General features: G+C 49.6%; 6 protein-coding genes across 6 annotated transcripts; 2 read left to right on the forward strand and 4 right to left on the reverse strand.

The window, feature by feature from the left end:
• Positions 1-50: 50 nt before the first annotated feature.
• Positions 51-846, reverse strand: FIESC28_09641 (uncharacterized protein; the record flags this gene model as incomplete). Its single annotated transcript, XM_031163777.1, has 5 exons — positions 51-273; positions 328-478; positions 529-625; positions 681-779; positions 835-846. The coding sequence occupies 5 exons, from the start codon at positions 844-846 to the stop codon at positions 51-53; spliced, it is 582 nt and encodes a 193-aa protein (XP_031012167.1).
• A 744-nt stretch (positions 847-1,590) lies between these two features.
• Positions 1,591-3,442, forward strand: FIESC28_09642 (uncharacterized protein; the record flags this gene model as incomplete). The annotated part of the gene is made up of 2 exons (XM_031163778.1): positions 1,591-2,582; positions 2,629-3,442. The coding sequence occupies 2 exons, from the start codon at positions 1,591-1,593 to the stop codon at positions 3,440-3,442; spliced, it is 1,806 nt and encodes a 601-aa protein (XP_031012168.1).
• A 1,054-nt stretch (positions 3,443-4,496) lies between these two features.
• FIESC28_09643 (uncharacterized protein) lies at positions 4,497-5,690 on the reverse strand (the record flags this gene model as incomplete). Its single annotated transcript, XM_031163779.1, has 1 exon — positions 4,497-5,690. One exon carries the CDS (start codon positions 5,688-5,690, stop codon positions 4,497-4,499), a length of 1,194 nt encoding a protein of 397 aa, XP_031012169.1.
• Positions 5,691-6,531: 841 nt separating this feature from the next.
• FIESC28_09644 (uncharacterized protein) lies at positions 6,532-6,923 on the forward strand (the record flags this gene model as incomplete). The annotated part of the gene is made up of 2 exons (XM_031163780.1): positions 6,532-6,690; positions 6,750-6,923. 2 exons carry the CDS (start codon positions 6,532-6,534, stop codon positions 6,921-6,923), a joined length of 333 nt encoding a protein of 110 aa, XP_031012170.1.
• Positions 6,924-8,029: 1,106 nt separating this feature from the next.
• FIESC28_09645 (uncharacterized protein) lies at positions 8,030-9,416 on the reverse strand (the record flags this gene model as incomplete). The annotated part of the gene is made up of 5 exons (XM_031163781.1): positions 8,030-8,207; positions 8,261-8,799; positions 8,850-8,954; positions 9,012-9,203; positions 9,258-9,416. 5 exons carry the CDS (start codon positions 9,414-9,416, stop codon positions 8,030-8,032), a joined length of 1,173 nt encoding a protein of 390 aa, XP_031012171.1.
• Positions 9,417-12,474: 3,058 nt separating this feature from the next.
• On the reverse strand, positions 12,475-14,340 carry FIESC28_09646 (uncharacterized protein; the record flags this gene model as incomplete). Its single annotated transcript, XM_031163782.1, has 2 exons — positions 12,475-14,021; positions 14,091-14,340. The coding sequence occupies 2 exons, from the start codon at positions 14,338-14,340 to the stop codon at positions 12,475-12,477; spliced, it is 1,797 nt and encodes a 598-aa protein (XP_031012172.1).
• Positions 14,341-14,529: the final 189 nt, after the last annotated feature.

Here is a 14,529-nt window from a genome sequence, read left to right on the forward strand (position 1 = left end):
CCTTCCGGGGCCTTTCTCCTTTTGCACAGCTTATAGTCCATTATTCGTCATTATGCTCCGTCCCACCAGAGGCAGACACCAAGTCCTTCAGCAGCCATACTGGCCTTGATGCGATACGGTGTTTTCAAAGGCGAATCCTCCGGTTGAGTTGGTCCTGCAGGGGCTTGGTCATGCCACTCCTCGTCGATGACTTGGAAGCGAACCATTTCATGATTATCATAGAATAGACGATCCTCCTCCAGATTCCAGATCCAGAGTTGTTCGCTGTGGTTGCTGTACGCCGTTAGCTTCTCTCTTGGTGTGAAAGACAACGAATGAATGCCATACTATTCGGCCCCCTCGGGCAGTTCCTCGAAAGGCACAAAAATGTCGTCGAAAAAGTCTGTCCTCAGATTGATTCCTGCAGGCGTAGAGCTTCGTATTCTGCCAATCATAACTTCACCTTTAAAAGGTCGGAACACAACCATACGGAATTCAGCTATGACGTTCGTTAGTCTCGCTTCTAAATCATAAAGGCATGTTACGAACCATTTACGTTGACCAGACCTGTGCCGTGACCGATGAGACCTTCTGACGCCCATTGCAAGTCGTACAAGCAGATGCAGAGGCCAATCTTCTGGATTACCTATTTCTTTCACTTAGTTATCAATTAATACATCTGGCCTCGTAAGAAACCCTACCTTATTAGAGTATTTCGCATTGATGTTGTCTTCAATTGCATCAGCGCTTCGCTTTGAGAAATCTTCTGGCGCAATTTGCACCAAGTCGGCAATCTTGGTCTGCATGGCTTGTGAGTTTGGTCACAGGCAAGATCTTTGGTGGGGGACAACTTACTAAGATGAACATTTTGATTCAAGACTCCGCTCAATTTAAGCCTGTACGATCTTACTGTTGGAAAGAAAGAATTGATATTTAACTGAAAGTATGAGAATCGACAGAGGAAGTTGGATTCGGCAAGACCGTTACGAATTGCCAATCACTTCAGTCACGAACAGTTGCTCAGCATGGATCTCAAGGACCTTGGGCGCGGCAGAAAAATAATGCCAGTTACACTAAACTTTTTCCAGTTGCTCTGTCAGCAAAAATGCTACACCGCTTTCTAGAAAAGTACTAGTGCATCGACTGCCGCAGCATGCAGGGAAGGTCGTCACAGGCTTGCGCCGCAGAATGAGCTCCTTCCGTCTTTTAACTTCATTTTAACCATTGCCGTACCTTCTTTTTTGGAAAGCAGCATTATCGATATCTTAGGCCACCGCCATATCCTAGGTCTTGCCTGGACTCCCTAACGGTTTCAAGGCCATTCTTACCTTCGCTCTATTATTCTCGATATCAATTTTTCTCTCTCTCCTTTTTTATGCTGAAAGTCGAATTTCGTTCTCCGATTCCAACATCACTCAAGCTTGGGAGACTCCCAAGATTCATTGTACATTTTAATCTTGCAATCGTCAAATATTCACGGAACCGTTGATCAGTCAAGCAATAGGCGAGCTACAGCCGTAATTCAGCACGCGATTCCGTCGTTTCGAGAACCAAGTTCATTCGCCTTGAGGATCCTCTATCTGCGATAACCAATACCAATTCTCTTTCGCCATGTCAGGGTACAATTACGGTCCACCACCACCTCCGCCTCCAGCTTCTTCCGGAGGACCTGCAAGCTACGGTCCTCAAGCACCATCTTACCCCCAACATGGCCAGGGCCGGGGAGGGCATCACGGTAGAGGACGCGGTGGCCATTATAGCGGTGGCCGTGGTGACTACCACAGTTCGCCTCCAGGTCGTTATGAATACGGTGGTCAGCCATACCCTCCTCATCACAATCCTCCCCCATATGGCGGCGCCTCTCACCCTCCTGCTTATCCTCCTCAACCACAATGGGGACCGGAGCACGGGCATCCTCCTCACGGACATGCGCAGGGCCCTATGCCTCCCAACACCTATCATCCTAACTACGCCGCCCAACCATACCCGCCTTCCCAATATCCACAGCAACCTCCTTATGGTGGACCACAGGCCTATCCCTATCAAGGACCACCTCCTCCCCCGAATCAAGCCCAATGGACTGGCGGTGGACAGCCACCAGGAGGCTATGGTGGAGGGAGATCGCGCGGAGGTTACAATGATCGCAATGGACCAAAGCCTCCAATGAATGGTCATGGGCGCCCAGGTTATGAGCATGAAGCCATGCCACCAGCCAACGTCTATGGCCAACCATATCCCCATGATCCCCGAGCAGTGCATTACCCTCCCCCGCAGTATCCAGCATATCCTGGCCCTCCTCCGCCTTCTGGCCATCACCAGGATGGATACTATGGCCATACCAACCGTCGAGGTCGAGGTGGTTTCCGAGATGGAAATACCCGTGGACGTGGAGGCCACCATGGCAATGACAAGTCGCGTCATCAGAAGCATTCACATGGGCAAACCGATTCTAATCACAACAAGTCCGAAACCCCCACCTTGGGAAAGAAGAAGAAGCGCAAGACAAACACACTGGGCTTGACCCCTGGCATGGAATCAGAGTCTGAAGACGACGAAGGGGAAGAGAAAGTTTTGACCGATTGGCTTGGACAAGAAACACTAAAGTAAGTTGAGCTTCTCTCCGCGCTACGACTGTGCTAACGATTACAGCCCCAAAGATGTTGCCGCTTTCCTGATAGAAAGAAAGAAGCATTTCCCCACAAAGGCCAGAGTAGAAGCTAAAAAGAATGCCGAGGTGGCAGAAAATGGCGAAGACAAGGCTTCCTCGCTAGAGAAACAGGCCGACAAACTCAGACGACAGCTGCGCAAAGTTGAATCATCGATTAAGCGAAAACGTGAACAAGGCGATGAAGGTGATGAGATGCGAGACCCATCTGAGGAGTCTTCAGATGACGAGCCAGAAGTTATGTCTACTCGTTCACACGTGGCTCCTCCACCTCCACCACCGGCCAAGAAAGCCGACGTCTCTAAACATTGCAAATATTATTCCACTGGTGGAACATGCGGCAAGAAGGGCAAGTGCCGCTTCGTCCACGATCCTGAGGCTCGCGAAGCAGCTATGAAGGATCGTGAGGCCAATAACGGACGACTCACTATTCAGCAACGATTGATTCTCAACGACAAGGAGCAAGAGGATCTTACTGTTCTTCAGTCTATTCAGTATCTCCGTAAAAAGGGGTTGATGCAACCTGAGGATCCCGAGATCAAAAAGGAGGCAAAGTCTGCCAAGCCTGATCTTCCTGCGCATCCACCCCCTCCAAGTCTGCTTCCTGCTGCATCAGCTTCGTTGCCTCCTCCTCCTATCAAGCGCGAGCCAACCTTGCCTCGTCACAACCCACCTCCGTCCAGCGTTCCCGGTGCCAACAGTAACAGCACTCAGGGAGTCAAACCTTATCAAGGATGGACCATGAGACCTTACGGGAGCACGAGCAGCAAGTCAGCCAAGGGCGACGATCTGCCTTGATTTTTAAGCTCTCAGCGTCACTGAGCTATTATGTCTAGTCCCTCGGCGGTCTACGAGTTGGTTCTTCCATCTTCTTCCGGATAGTTGTCCTGAACTGAAACAGAACCGAATCTCCTGCATGAATGGTGTACAAAGTCTGGCTATAGAGTTCAGTAAGCTTAGTCGCGGGACTTGCTGCAGCATCTTCAAATCCCATAGAGGTGCTCTGTTTTTTATCTCTTTTTTTAAACTTGGTTTGTGAAGGCGTTGGAAGGACCAGGGACAAGCGCGTCTCATGGGTAACGGAAGGCTTGTTGTCCAAGGCTTCGGGGCTAAAATTAAGTAACATAAATATTAGTTTAGAGTGAGTAAATTATTTCGTCTTTTGATCTTAACGACGACCAATTCTTATGCTACCTTTACGGGGAACCAAGTTCTAGACACTTTGAAATCTAAATATTACATACTGTGCCTGTTGTACCTCTCCTGCAAGTGATGTTCGTATATCTTCATTCCGCTATTATAGTGGTTGTCTACAAAGCCGCGGTTTGGGTTGTCTCGGAATCTAGCAGACTTAATTATTATAAGTCTAGAAATTGAATCACATCAGAAGTAGGAAACTGTGCAGGTAGGATAAAATGCCGTAGCAACTCGTAAAATTCTAAAATTACTTGCGGACAACGATATCATTCTGAAGCGTTGTCCGTGTGTACCCATGCTTATCTACATATCAACTGACTAAAAAAGAAGATCCAGAAGTCTTTTTGATCCTTCTAATCGCCAGCCACAGCCACAACCATGCAGTAACCCCCTTGAAACCTTGAAACAAAGAAAATGGGGGAGAGGGATAATAAAAACTCCGTCGCTAATGTAGCCCCTAAACAAAGAAAACAAGAAAAAGACGAAAGCAGAGTACGGAAAAGGGATGTTAAGATGAAGTAAGACAAAAGGTCAAGCTCATACAACGCCCATTGCCAACTAAACTCCTCGACCGTAGGTCACGTAGATATGGAAAATGCTTGAAAAACGAGGATGGCGTGAAATGTCCAGGGGATGATGAGAGCTAGTGTGTCCATCAGCGTCGGGCACGAAGTTGATCCAAGGCTTGGCGCTTCCGAGCCTCCTTGTCCGCCTTGAGCTTTCTTTCCAGGCGTTCCTCTTCGATGTCTTCACGACGAGCGATCTGCTCTGCTCGTCGTTCTTCGACATCGATATCATCCAGCCCTGCTTCCATGTCCGACGAAGCGTCGGACGCATAATCGTACCGTGGGCCACCTTCGTCTTCTTCGTCATCGTAGTCAATGAAATCGTCCATATCTTCGTCATAATCATCTTCAAAACGTGATTTTGAATGTGAGGGACGGGGAGCTCGTGGAGCACTGAGCAATGCTCCACCACGAGGGACGTCCTTCTTCTTGCCAACATCACCACCTGGTCGAGGTCTGGCAGTACCTGTGTAGCCGGTCGTTGCCGCCACTGCCTTCTTGACCTTCTTGGCTTCTTCTGGCGGTGGAGCTTTGACTGCAGGTCCTTTGGTACCGGCCATTCGACCACGTTCTGGCTTAGATGGAGGTAGGGGTCTACCATTGCGAGCATCCTTTCCGGGTCCGGACACAGGTGTCCCATTTCGTTGGCCAGGTTTCGCAGTGCCGGCATAGCCTGTAGAGGCAGGAGCGGCGGCAGCCGGGCGCTGTTTGATGTTCTTGGCGGCTCGAGGGTCGGCCTTTGGGGCAGGCTCCTCCTTGACCTTCTTCAAGTTACCGCCCTCAACCTTCTTGTGCTGAATTCGGCCCACCTGTCCCATGGACTGCTGGGCCTTTTGGGCTCGAGCAAGGATCTCGGCGAACGAGCCTTTCTTTGGCGGGACACCACGAGCCGCGGGAGGCGCACTCGAGGGTCCGGGTGAAGGTCTATTAGGGGCAGCAGGTTTAGATATCCTATTGCCCCCGTTCATGGGTTTGGAAGACAAAACGTTAGGTTTGGCGGCCCCATTTGTTGAACTTGAAGGTCTTTGCGAGGGAGTCGGTCTGTCAGAGGGCCGTGATGGAAGGCTCGGTCTGGAGGATGTGGTGGGGGACTGAGTAGTTCGTGGTGCCACGGCACTGGATAATGTCGTGACTCGGGGTGCCTTGGAGATACTCGATCGAGAATCACTGTCTGCTTTTCTTTTGGGTAACGTGTTCGATCGAGGAAGGCTCTGTGTGGGGGATGGGGCGGAACCCTCATCACCGCCGCTGATTTGGGCGAGGAGATCACCGATCTTGACCATTGTCAGTATTTTCCTGATGTTGTCGAGTCTGGCTTCCGGTCAGTTACTCACAGGCATCACGTCGGATATGAGTCAAAGAGCTTGATAAGGTTAAGTATTGACAGCCCTCAGAGCCAAAGAGGAGCAAATAGGCTCAGTCGTGGATTGTGAGTCATTGAGCGGTTGGCAAAGTTTGGTCGCTGTTTGTCTGTCGTCAGGCACTTTGACGTATTTTAAACATGCAAGTTTAAGACTTTCTGGTGACGTGAGGCGCAGAGTCGATATGAGGTCTGTTTGTGGTCGTATTCGCTCGAAATTTTCGTCAGAAACGCCTGAAATGCAGGCGATCACGGAAGAAAAGGAGAGAAAAGCATACAGTCAGTGAAGAGCAAAGAATCAGTCAACAGCCAACTTTATGGGCGTGTCCGTGAAATCAGGGAAAGCGCCACAAGCTGAACGCGGCGTTAGTCACGTGGATGCATCTGTGGCGGTGCGACGGCCGGATCGGTCTGAGTCTTTTTCCGAGATCCCCCGCCATCTGTAGGTCAAGGGAAGGTGCAACCCACCAAACACGTGATCGCAACCTTCCGCACATTTCGTATTCACAAAATAGCATTCAGCGGATCGCGAACTTTTCTACTTTTTGTCATACCGAAACAACCTAACCACCGGACTCGAAGTTTCAGTCTCCGCCCAACTTGCGGTTAAATTGATTGATTTCTCGTGTTCTCGTCGACTCAATGTAAGTATATAAACCTTGCTGCCCTCCCTGCTTCCCGGTCTTTTGTGATCGTCTCGACAAGCACCAATCGCACAGCAAGAATTTCGCTCTAACATCTTGCGATCAGAAACCACATTCAAAATGAAGCACCTCGCAGCTTACCTCCTTCTCACCCTCGGTGGCAACACCTCCCCCTCTGCCGCCGATGTCAAGGCCGTTCTCGAGTCCGTTGGCATTGAGGCCGATGAGGAGCGCCTCAACACCCTGATCTCCGAGCTTGAGGGCAAGGACATTCAGCAGGTACGTTCGACATACAACATTTACAACCATGCATGGGCAATGCTAACAAATATCTACAGCTCATCTCTGAGGGTTCCGAGAAGCTCGCTTCCGTTCCTTCTGGTGGTGCCGGTGGTGCCTCTGCTGGTGGCGCCGCTGCCGCTGGTGGTGCCGCTGAGGAGGCCAAGGAAGAGGAGAAGGAGGAGGAGAAGGAGGAGTCCGACGAGGATATGGGCTTCGGTCTCTTCGACTAAGCGATCTATATCTAAAGATCTGCCCACTCATGATACCTCACGAATTTCGAAGATGCTACGCACGGGTTGTTTACCAGTTCTTACATGTCTCAGGCGTGGATGGATTGGCCGCTCATGGCTGGATTGGGTCTCTCTAAGGATGGGATAAATTACGGTTATGGAAATTGAAAAAAAAAGGCGGTTCGGCTCTTCGAATATTTGGTCCTACTTGTGAATGTCCTGTTTATTGCTGTGAAGTCCTTCGATCGTCATCTCCAGTGACCACCACGTTGCTGTATCGTGAGGGGCATATCTACCATCGAATTAGGGTTTCTGCAGCCGCATCATCCCACATTAAAAGGTTTGTGGTGACGCTTCGGTCTGAGCTACCCTAGGACCATATGAGCTGAAAATGATAGGTGCACCGGCATGTTAGTGACGCCCATACTTTGTCTGGTCCTGCATTCGCCAAACTGTATTGTGATACATGGTGCATTGTTTGTGCCTGTGGCTTAAAGTTGAAACAAATAATTGGACTAACATCGCATCAAGTTGGACGACCCCCAGTCTTTGAAAGTTAGTTATGCGCCTCGGGCAGCCCATGGTCAAGTTCAGCTGAGCCGTGCAGGAGTTTAGATCGGCCATCCTCTCCAATCATTTTCAGCTCAAGCCATGGTAATACCGACTGTCATTTGTTTGAGGTGAAGTTTACGATTCTCCTGTTCTTTCGGTCTTACACTTGGCTCATCCCCGCCTCTGTGTCACTAGATTTCATTATGCTGCATGTTGCGTACGAATATCACGCGAACTCTTGCTGTATTTTTGTATCAACTTTCAAAATTGGTTAACCTATATCCAAGTTTAGGTCATAGAATGAGAAAACCCTGGCGGATAGATGTCCTTCAAAGTCGACAATAACATTAAAAGAATATCCGATATCATGAAGTAAGTATAAGTGAGTTTTCGTAAAAACACAAACCGCATTTGGTATACAAAATGCTTGCCCTACAGAACTCCAGTGTAACATGACACGCCCATTAAACGCCCGTTTATATAAGTCAACTCGCATCCGCCCGCTGTATGTATGACCTGCCACGTTGGCACTTCTTTTTCGTATACGTGCCCTGTTACCTCATTGGACGCTGTGCCTGTTCATCTCCATTCCAAGAGAATGTTCTGTCGTCGCGGTTGTTGGTGTTGTTATGTCCGGGGTCAGGAGAGCCAGGGAGTTCAACGGGGGCGACCTCTTGAGGCTTGGGTGTAGTGGCAGGAGAAGCGGCCATGGGAGGTGGCGCATAGTGTTCGCTGATGAAAAGTTAGCCAATGTGATTTGTACTGCGAAATGAGAAACGACTTACTGGTACTGATATTGCTGGCCATCATGGTACATCATGGGAGAACCATCTTGGTTCACCATGCCAGGGTGAGTACCGTAGGCGAGTGACTGATGAGGGCTGATGGGAGGACTCTGACCGTGACTGTAGGGAGTCGCAACGAGACCGGGGCTCTTCTGAGCGGCCCAAGGGTCAGCGACACTCTGTTGAGGAGAGTAGACGGCGTTCTCGACAACGGAAGGACCAGGAGGAATAGCACTGTTGCGGAAACTCTTGCGGTAGGCCTTGTCAAATCCACCTCGTCGACCGCAGAGGTAAAGGAGAGCACCGGCGAGCAGGAGCACAGCAGCACCACCAACAGCGATACCAGCAATGGCTCCCGTAGAAAGCGACTTCTTTCCGCCTCCATTATCACTGTCCGAGTTGGAGCTATCATCGTCTTTGCCTGGGGATGCGGTAGAAGTAGGATCGTCCTCCTCCTTTGGCCATTCGTCTCCAGGTCGTAGTTGATAATCGACATCCTTTGCGTTCTTGAGCAAGCCTTCAAGTGTTTCATTCTTGGACTGTTATACTGTTAGTAGTGGGTCGATGGCGATGGGATCAGAAGACGTACAGGGTTGACAATGCCCATCATGTGGTACTTTACGCATGATCCAGGAGCTCCGCAGTAGAAAGTGAAAGGCTTAGTATCATTGACGCGAACTCGGAATCGAGGAGCCTGTGGGAAGTCAGTATTGGTCGTCGAATTTGATAGTCGCAGGGCTGATCAACGTACATCGTCGGTAATGGCCTGAACCTTTTGCGTTCCACTGGAGAAGCCCTTTCGGTTCAAGTCGATATACTCGTAAGGAATACAAGGGTGGTCGTAATCGCCTCGGATGACCCAGTGGTCAGTTGGATAGAACCGCCATTCAATGATGTCTCCAACGTCAGCCTCTAGTTCAGAAGGTGTGAACTTGTGTCCGGACTGTTCTCCATTAGCACCAATGCTTTATGTGAATTACAGGAATGTTAAACCTACCGCTCCGACGTTAATAGTATGAGTCTTCTCCGCAGCAGAAGATGTTCCAGAGGCAGTCTCCTCAGACGTCGATGTAGGAACATCTGATGCCTCGGTTAGTGTCTGAGCCCAAACTGTAGCGAAAGCCGCCGCAAGGGCTATCAATGATTTGGAAACCATTGTGAATAGCTAGCAAACACTGAGTGACAAACAGCTTGTTGTATAAGCAAGCAGATTCGATCCAGGTTTCAAGGCTAGGGTTGAAGTCTGCAATCGAAACGAAACAAACAGGACGAGGGGAGAGAGAGGAGAAGCAAGCGGAGCTGAGTAACGAGATCCCACGTTCTTTTTACCTTTCCATAGTAGAACGGGGCATCCGTAGGGAAGAGGAGGCTAGACAAAGAAGGGACAGGGACTGGACCATTGATGACAACCTCTTAGGTCCATGCTCATAAGTTGGGATAACCCGAGAATGGATCATGGCTGGCTGGACAGATGCCGACCGACCGTCCCTTGGCTTTGGGGGCTGAGCGAGGGTTGCTTTTTGTGTGTGCACGTCTTGTCGTCTTCAGCACACCATCTGTGCTGCGGAGGGATGCATGTACATGCAGTACTCGTTCTCTGTTGGTACAAACAAAGAACCCTAAGCCTTCTCGCCTTTCGGCGATCCCAGGACCAAGCTCAGCACATGTTTGTTCAGCTTTTGTTTCATGTGAAAGCATTGATCCGTACTAGGAGCTGTTTCTTTGTTGTTGACTTTGAGCTCTCGATATACATAGAGTTGACGACTATGCTTAAGTCTAGACCAGACCAACAAAACTCTACCTCCCACCATCACAAGTTCGCAGTACAAGTACTGTACAACGCAAGAGTAGAAAGAATTTCTCTCATTTGCAAGACCAGGCAATCTCCACTGTAAGCTTATTAGCCACGTTAAGTCGACTCGACTTGTTCAACAAGACAACATGGTATCAATGTATGTATGTACACGCTCGTGCTAACACAGCACAGTAAGCACTACCCAAGCATGTTGCAGGGATCTTTTTACGCAGCCAGTCAGCATCAGCCTCGAAGCAATAAGCTGCAATCTGAGGTTGCATCCTTAGTCTTTGCCAAGATTGCGCCAACGGACACTAACAAGACTTGGGGGTCTTGGGCCCGTAAATTCAACCTCACCTCTTCTTCTCCTCACCTCGCATCCGCCCTGTAATGAAGGCTGAGTGAACCTGTGAAAGCACTTGCCCGGAGTTGTTAGCCCTTTCTGGGTAACACATACCCTTGAGGACCGATGATCCCCCTCAGCCTTATAAGCCATAGCCGAGCCGCGTCTGATAGCGCAGGCACAGCATGGCGATAGTTGATAAAACATGTAGAGATGTTGTAGCACCTTTCTTCGATTGACACGTTTCAAAGCTGCTTGTCTTGGTTTTGTCTCTTGTTATGAGACTTGGGATGAAGACTGAACCTCAAAAACAGGCCGGCCAAGTTGATGGGACAAGAGAAGATGCTAAGGCCGAGTCAGCTGCAGCATGTCAGATCGTTTAATGCAGGGCAGGGGTCATTTGCTGGGAGAGGAGACAACTCAACCTCCCACCCCAAGCACCCTCGCCCGGTCTGTGAATTCATCCAGTCTTTCCAGGCTAGATAGCCCACGCGTTTTCGCTCTCGGAGCTTTTCTACTCGTCAATGGACGAATATCTTATCGAAATCGGGCAGGTTCTTCGACAGAGTCCAAGCCTAAGCCTAAGCATCTTTTGGTTGTTCCTATGTGAGGGATAACTCCGCGGTTGGCTTGCATAATGCTTACAGTATTCTGCTTGGCAGGCGTTGTTCCCGTCATTTGATACCGGATAGATCTTCGGTATATAGCCCATGATAGGGTTGACTCAAGATCGACAGCGTTTACACCACATTTTGTTTCATTGTTTTCGGCCCCCAACGGGTTCTCTGTTGAAATGGTATTTCGCCTCTTCGGTTACAGATAGGCAGAAGCTTATTGCCTTGCCACCTCTGCGCAATTCTATGATTGATCAGTGACTTATTTACGAGCCAGGGAAAGTCTGGATGGGTACCGTTTCTTGACATGGCCAATCCCGGCTCTCTTCTATCCTGTATTCGAGTCAGGGTCTGCTGTAGGATGAGGCAGAACTGAGTAACGGGCACTGGTCTGACAAAGTCCCAACTTCCATAATAGACCTAGTCTAATAAAGAGATCCGCGTGCATTCTATCCAGACCCTCGGTTCGGCCACAATCCTAGCGAGAAACAGATTATCGGCCCAATATCGGTGTCGATTCACTTCAGCACCCAGACCCTTCTGCAGAACAAAGAATCAATGCTGTCCAATACTTGACATGGAGTCCGGTAGCATCCTTGGACGGCGGACGAATAAGTATCAAGAGTGACCCTGGTGTGGCAATAACCAGTCTTTGTCACTGTCTCAAAGAGAACTTGGCCAGCGTAAGCCTCGTTGACAGGAGAAGGAGAAGGCTGTGTTTGAAGCTCAAATCACCGCTGTTCTATTGCATCCCTTGCTACAAAACCGATCCAAGTGGTTCTCCTCGTCGTTTGTGTCAGACGGTCTCTTCGCATCTCAGATCCAGGAGATATTGTGTAGTATCAGTTCCTGTCGATTGGATAAGCGCAGGACATCAGGGGCTCTGGTCAGCAAATGACCGCATCACTGACCGGCCTATTATAATGTATAGAAACCGATATTTAAGCAACATGCTCACGATAAGATCACAGCCTTCACCTACTCTCCAAGCTGCATGGTATGCGGTAATGCGTTGATCTCATGTGTCTCAGGCAATCTTAACTCGAATCCGAAGGCGAATTTTCTGGTTGTCATTTCAGATGTTCAGTCTTGCTCCCACCTAATCGTTCAGGCGAGCATCCTTTCGTTTTATCCGCTGCTGCTATCAAGGCACAACCGATCCGAAAGTACTATTCGCCAAGTCAAAGATGAACGTTCATGAGGCGTTGGCCACTAGTCGCTGATTCAGATTTTCCACCCAGTTTCGGTACTCCGAGAGTTCTCAACGTATTGATGTCGCAGAATCCCATCAAAATCAGTTTGAGAAAGTAACAGTGCCTAGGCGAATCACCTGATCACAAGCCATTCAGCGACTCAGTGGCTCAGTTTCGGGTCGATCGAATCAGTCGCAGAAGCAAAGATGGATATGGCAAACAAAAGTATTATTGAATTTAGTATCAAAAAAAAAAAGGAAATTTTGCCTCTATAAGGTCTTATTCTTTCTGCCGGAACTCTTTAGCGAGCCTCCGGGTAGCAAATCACTCTCTTGAAGGAGCTTGAAGAAGCACCACAAGTAGCAGATGATGAATCCAGCAGCGCCGATACCGACATTCGCCACGACCCAGAGATCCGGCTTGTCAGCAGGAGGAGGCGCAAAGGCATCAAGGACATGCCAAGCACCCATGGCCAAATAGAATAGCCAGTGCAGAAGCGCTGTGCCCCACTGAAGCCAGGCAGCTTGGCCTTCTTGGAAGTAAGCACTGAGGGAAGTCGGCGGAAGGCCAAGTAGGTAAGACCAGAGAAGAGACATGATTGCATAAGGGATCTTTAAGTCAACGCGCTTGAGCAAAGGGAACATAGTCCAGACTCCCAGGAGGTTGGCAAAGCCTACCCAAGCTCGAGTGTCCTTGTTCAGACCTTGCTTTCCAGCCAATAGTAAGGTCATGGGCATTAAGGGGAGTAGGACGCTCTTTTCATGAACTTGGAAGCTGAACAAAAAGAATCCCCAAGCCGTGGCAGCAAAAGCCAGAGGCAAGGTTGTCTTTCGAGGTCGCAAGAACAAGATAACGTTAGGCGGGATGATAGAAGCGAGTGTTGCACCAAGAGCCATCTTCTGGAGAACGGGTGTCGGCCATTGTCGAAGCTTGACGACAACGTTGGCAGCGCACCAAAAATTGGCAACCTTATCCTCGAACAAGCCGCGAGCGAAGGGGAAGACACGATGGACCATCTGAACCAATTGTTCCACGTATGGCCAATAAAAGGCATCCGTGTCGAGGATATCTACAAGTTGAGGAAGGAGAGGAAGCGAAGGAGAGTCCTTAGAGCCGCCGTGTGCGTCAATACCCTGGGTTTTGTCGTAGAAAGTGCCGAGAATCAGAGGTAGAATAAGGATGGCGAAAGAGACAGCGGTGACAAGCGCAATGCCGAAAAGTCTTGTAAGATCGAGTCGGGGGAAAACACATCGTCCAAGGAGGTAGGAGAAGACGCTGAAAGCATAGTACAGCGCCATCTGCTTGAAACCCAATGCGCCAACAAAGAAGACGGCAGCCCACTTGTATCGTTCAGCCAGCATACTTGACATGCTCGCCATGACTAATCCGAGCATGACGGTGTTGTACTGGAAGTGAACATGATCGATAAGAATTGTGCCAGGCTGCATCAGAATTGCGACAAGTGCAAGCCATGCAGTCCAGTTGGTCACCCCTTGCAGTCTGCTGTATCGTCGCACAAAGACAATCGTCGCCGGAATGTAGATCAGATACTCCGACACAATAACAGTCGCTCTCATGAATATCTTCAAGTCGGGATCCTGGTTTCCTCGCGAGGCGTAAAGCGCAAACCACGAAGGGCCAATGTAAGATCCTAGCTTCCCCAAGACCCAGCTATGGTAGGCCGTAAGAGGAGGGTAGTCGAGACCCCACCACTGGAGATCGTGGAAATACCATTGCGAGATGGGTAGTTGAGTTGTGACCTCCATCCAGTGTCGCTGGGCCTCGTAGTCGCCGAACATAGGAGGTTTGCGGAAACCTAGAAAGCAAGTTTCGGGTTAGCGAAAGGTGTCATGATGGGCACATAATTGCAAGTGTTCATCCTTACCAGAGTATCCCCACAGACCAGCAGCCCATCTAAAAAGACCGACAACCATGAGGATCACAGGTAGAACCTCCCATTGCGACAGAGAAGTGCGCGCAGGCCAAAGAAAGGCCGCAAGAGGGAACGCGGGCGCCCTTACAAGGGCTTCTGCACGAGGGGTCTTCTCCTTAACAACATCGGTACCGCTGCCATTGCCAGATTTTTTGGTGGTCCTGCGACGAGGTTTATGCGGTGACGGGGAAGGGCCAGCCATTGTCACCTCTTGATTGTTCACTGACAAGAGCGACAATATTAAAGATCGATCTGCTGGTTGGTTGGATATGAAGGAAGAGAGAGCGTGGAGCTCCGAAGCTCTAAGTTAAGATACAACCCCGGAATTTTTGGTGGAGCTTCCAATTCAACATCGGCCGAAAAGGAGCTTCCGATCCCGACGTCACTTCTA

This window comes from Fusarium coffeatum (genome assembly GCF_003316985.1).
Source record: "Fusarium coffeatum strain FIESC_28 chromosome Unknown BRIP53273_contig_254, whole genome shotgun sequence".
NCBI classification, from domain to species: Eukaryota; Fungi; Ascomycota; class Sordariomycetes; order Hypocreales; family Nectriaceae; genus Fusarium; species Fusarium coffeatum.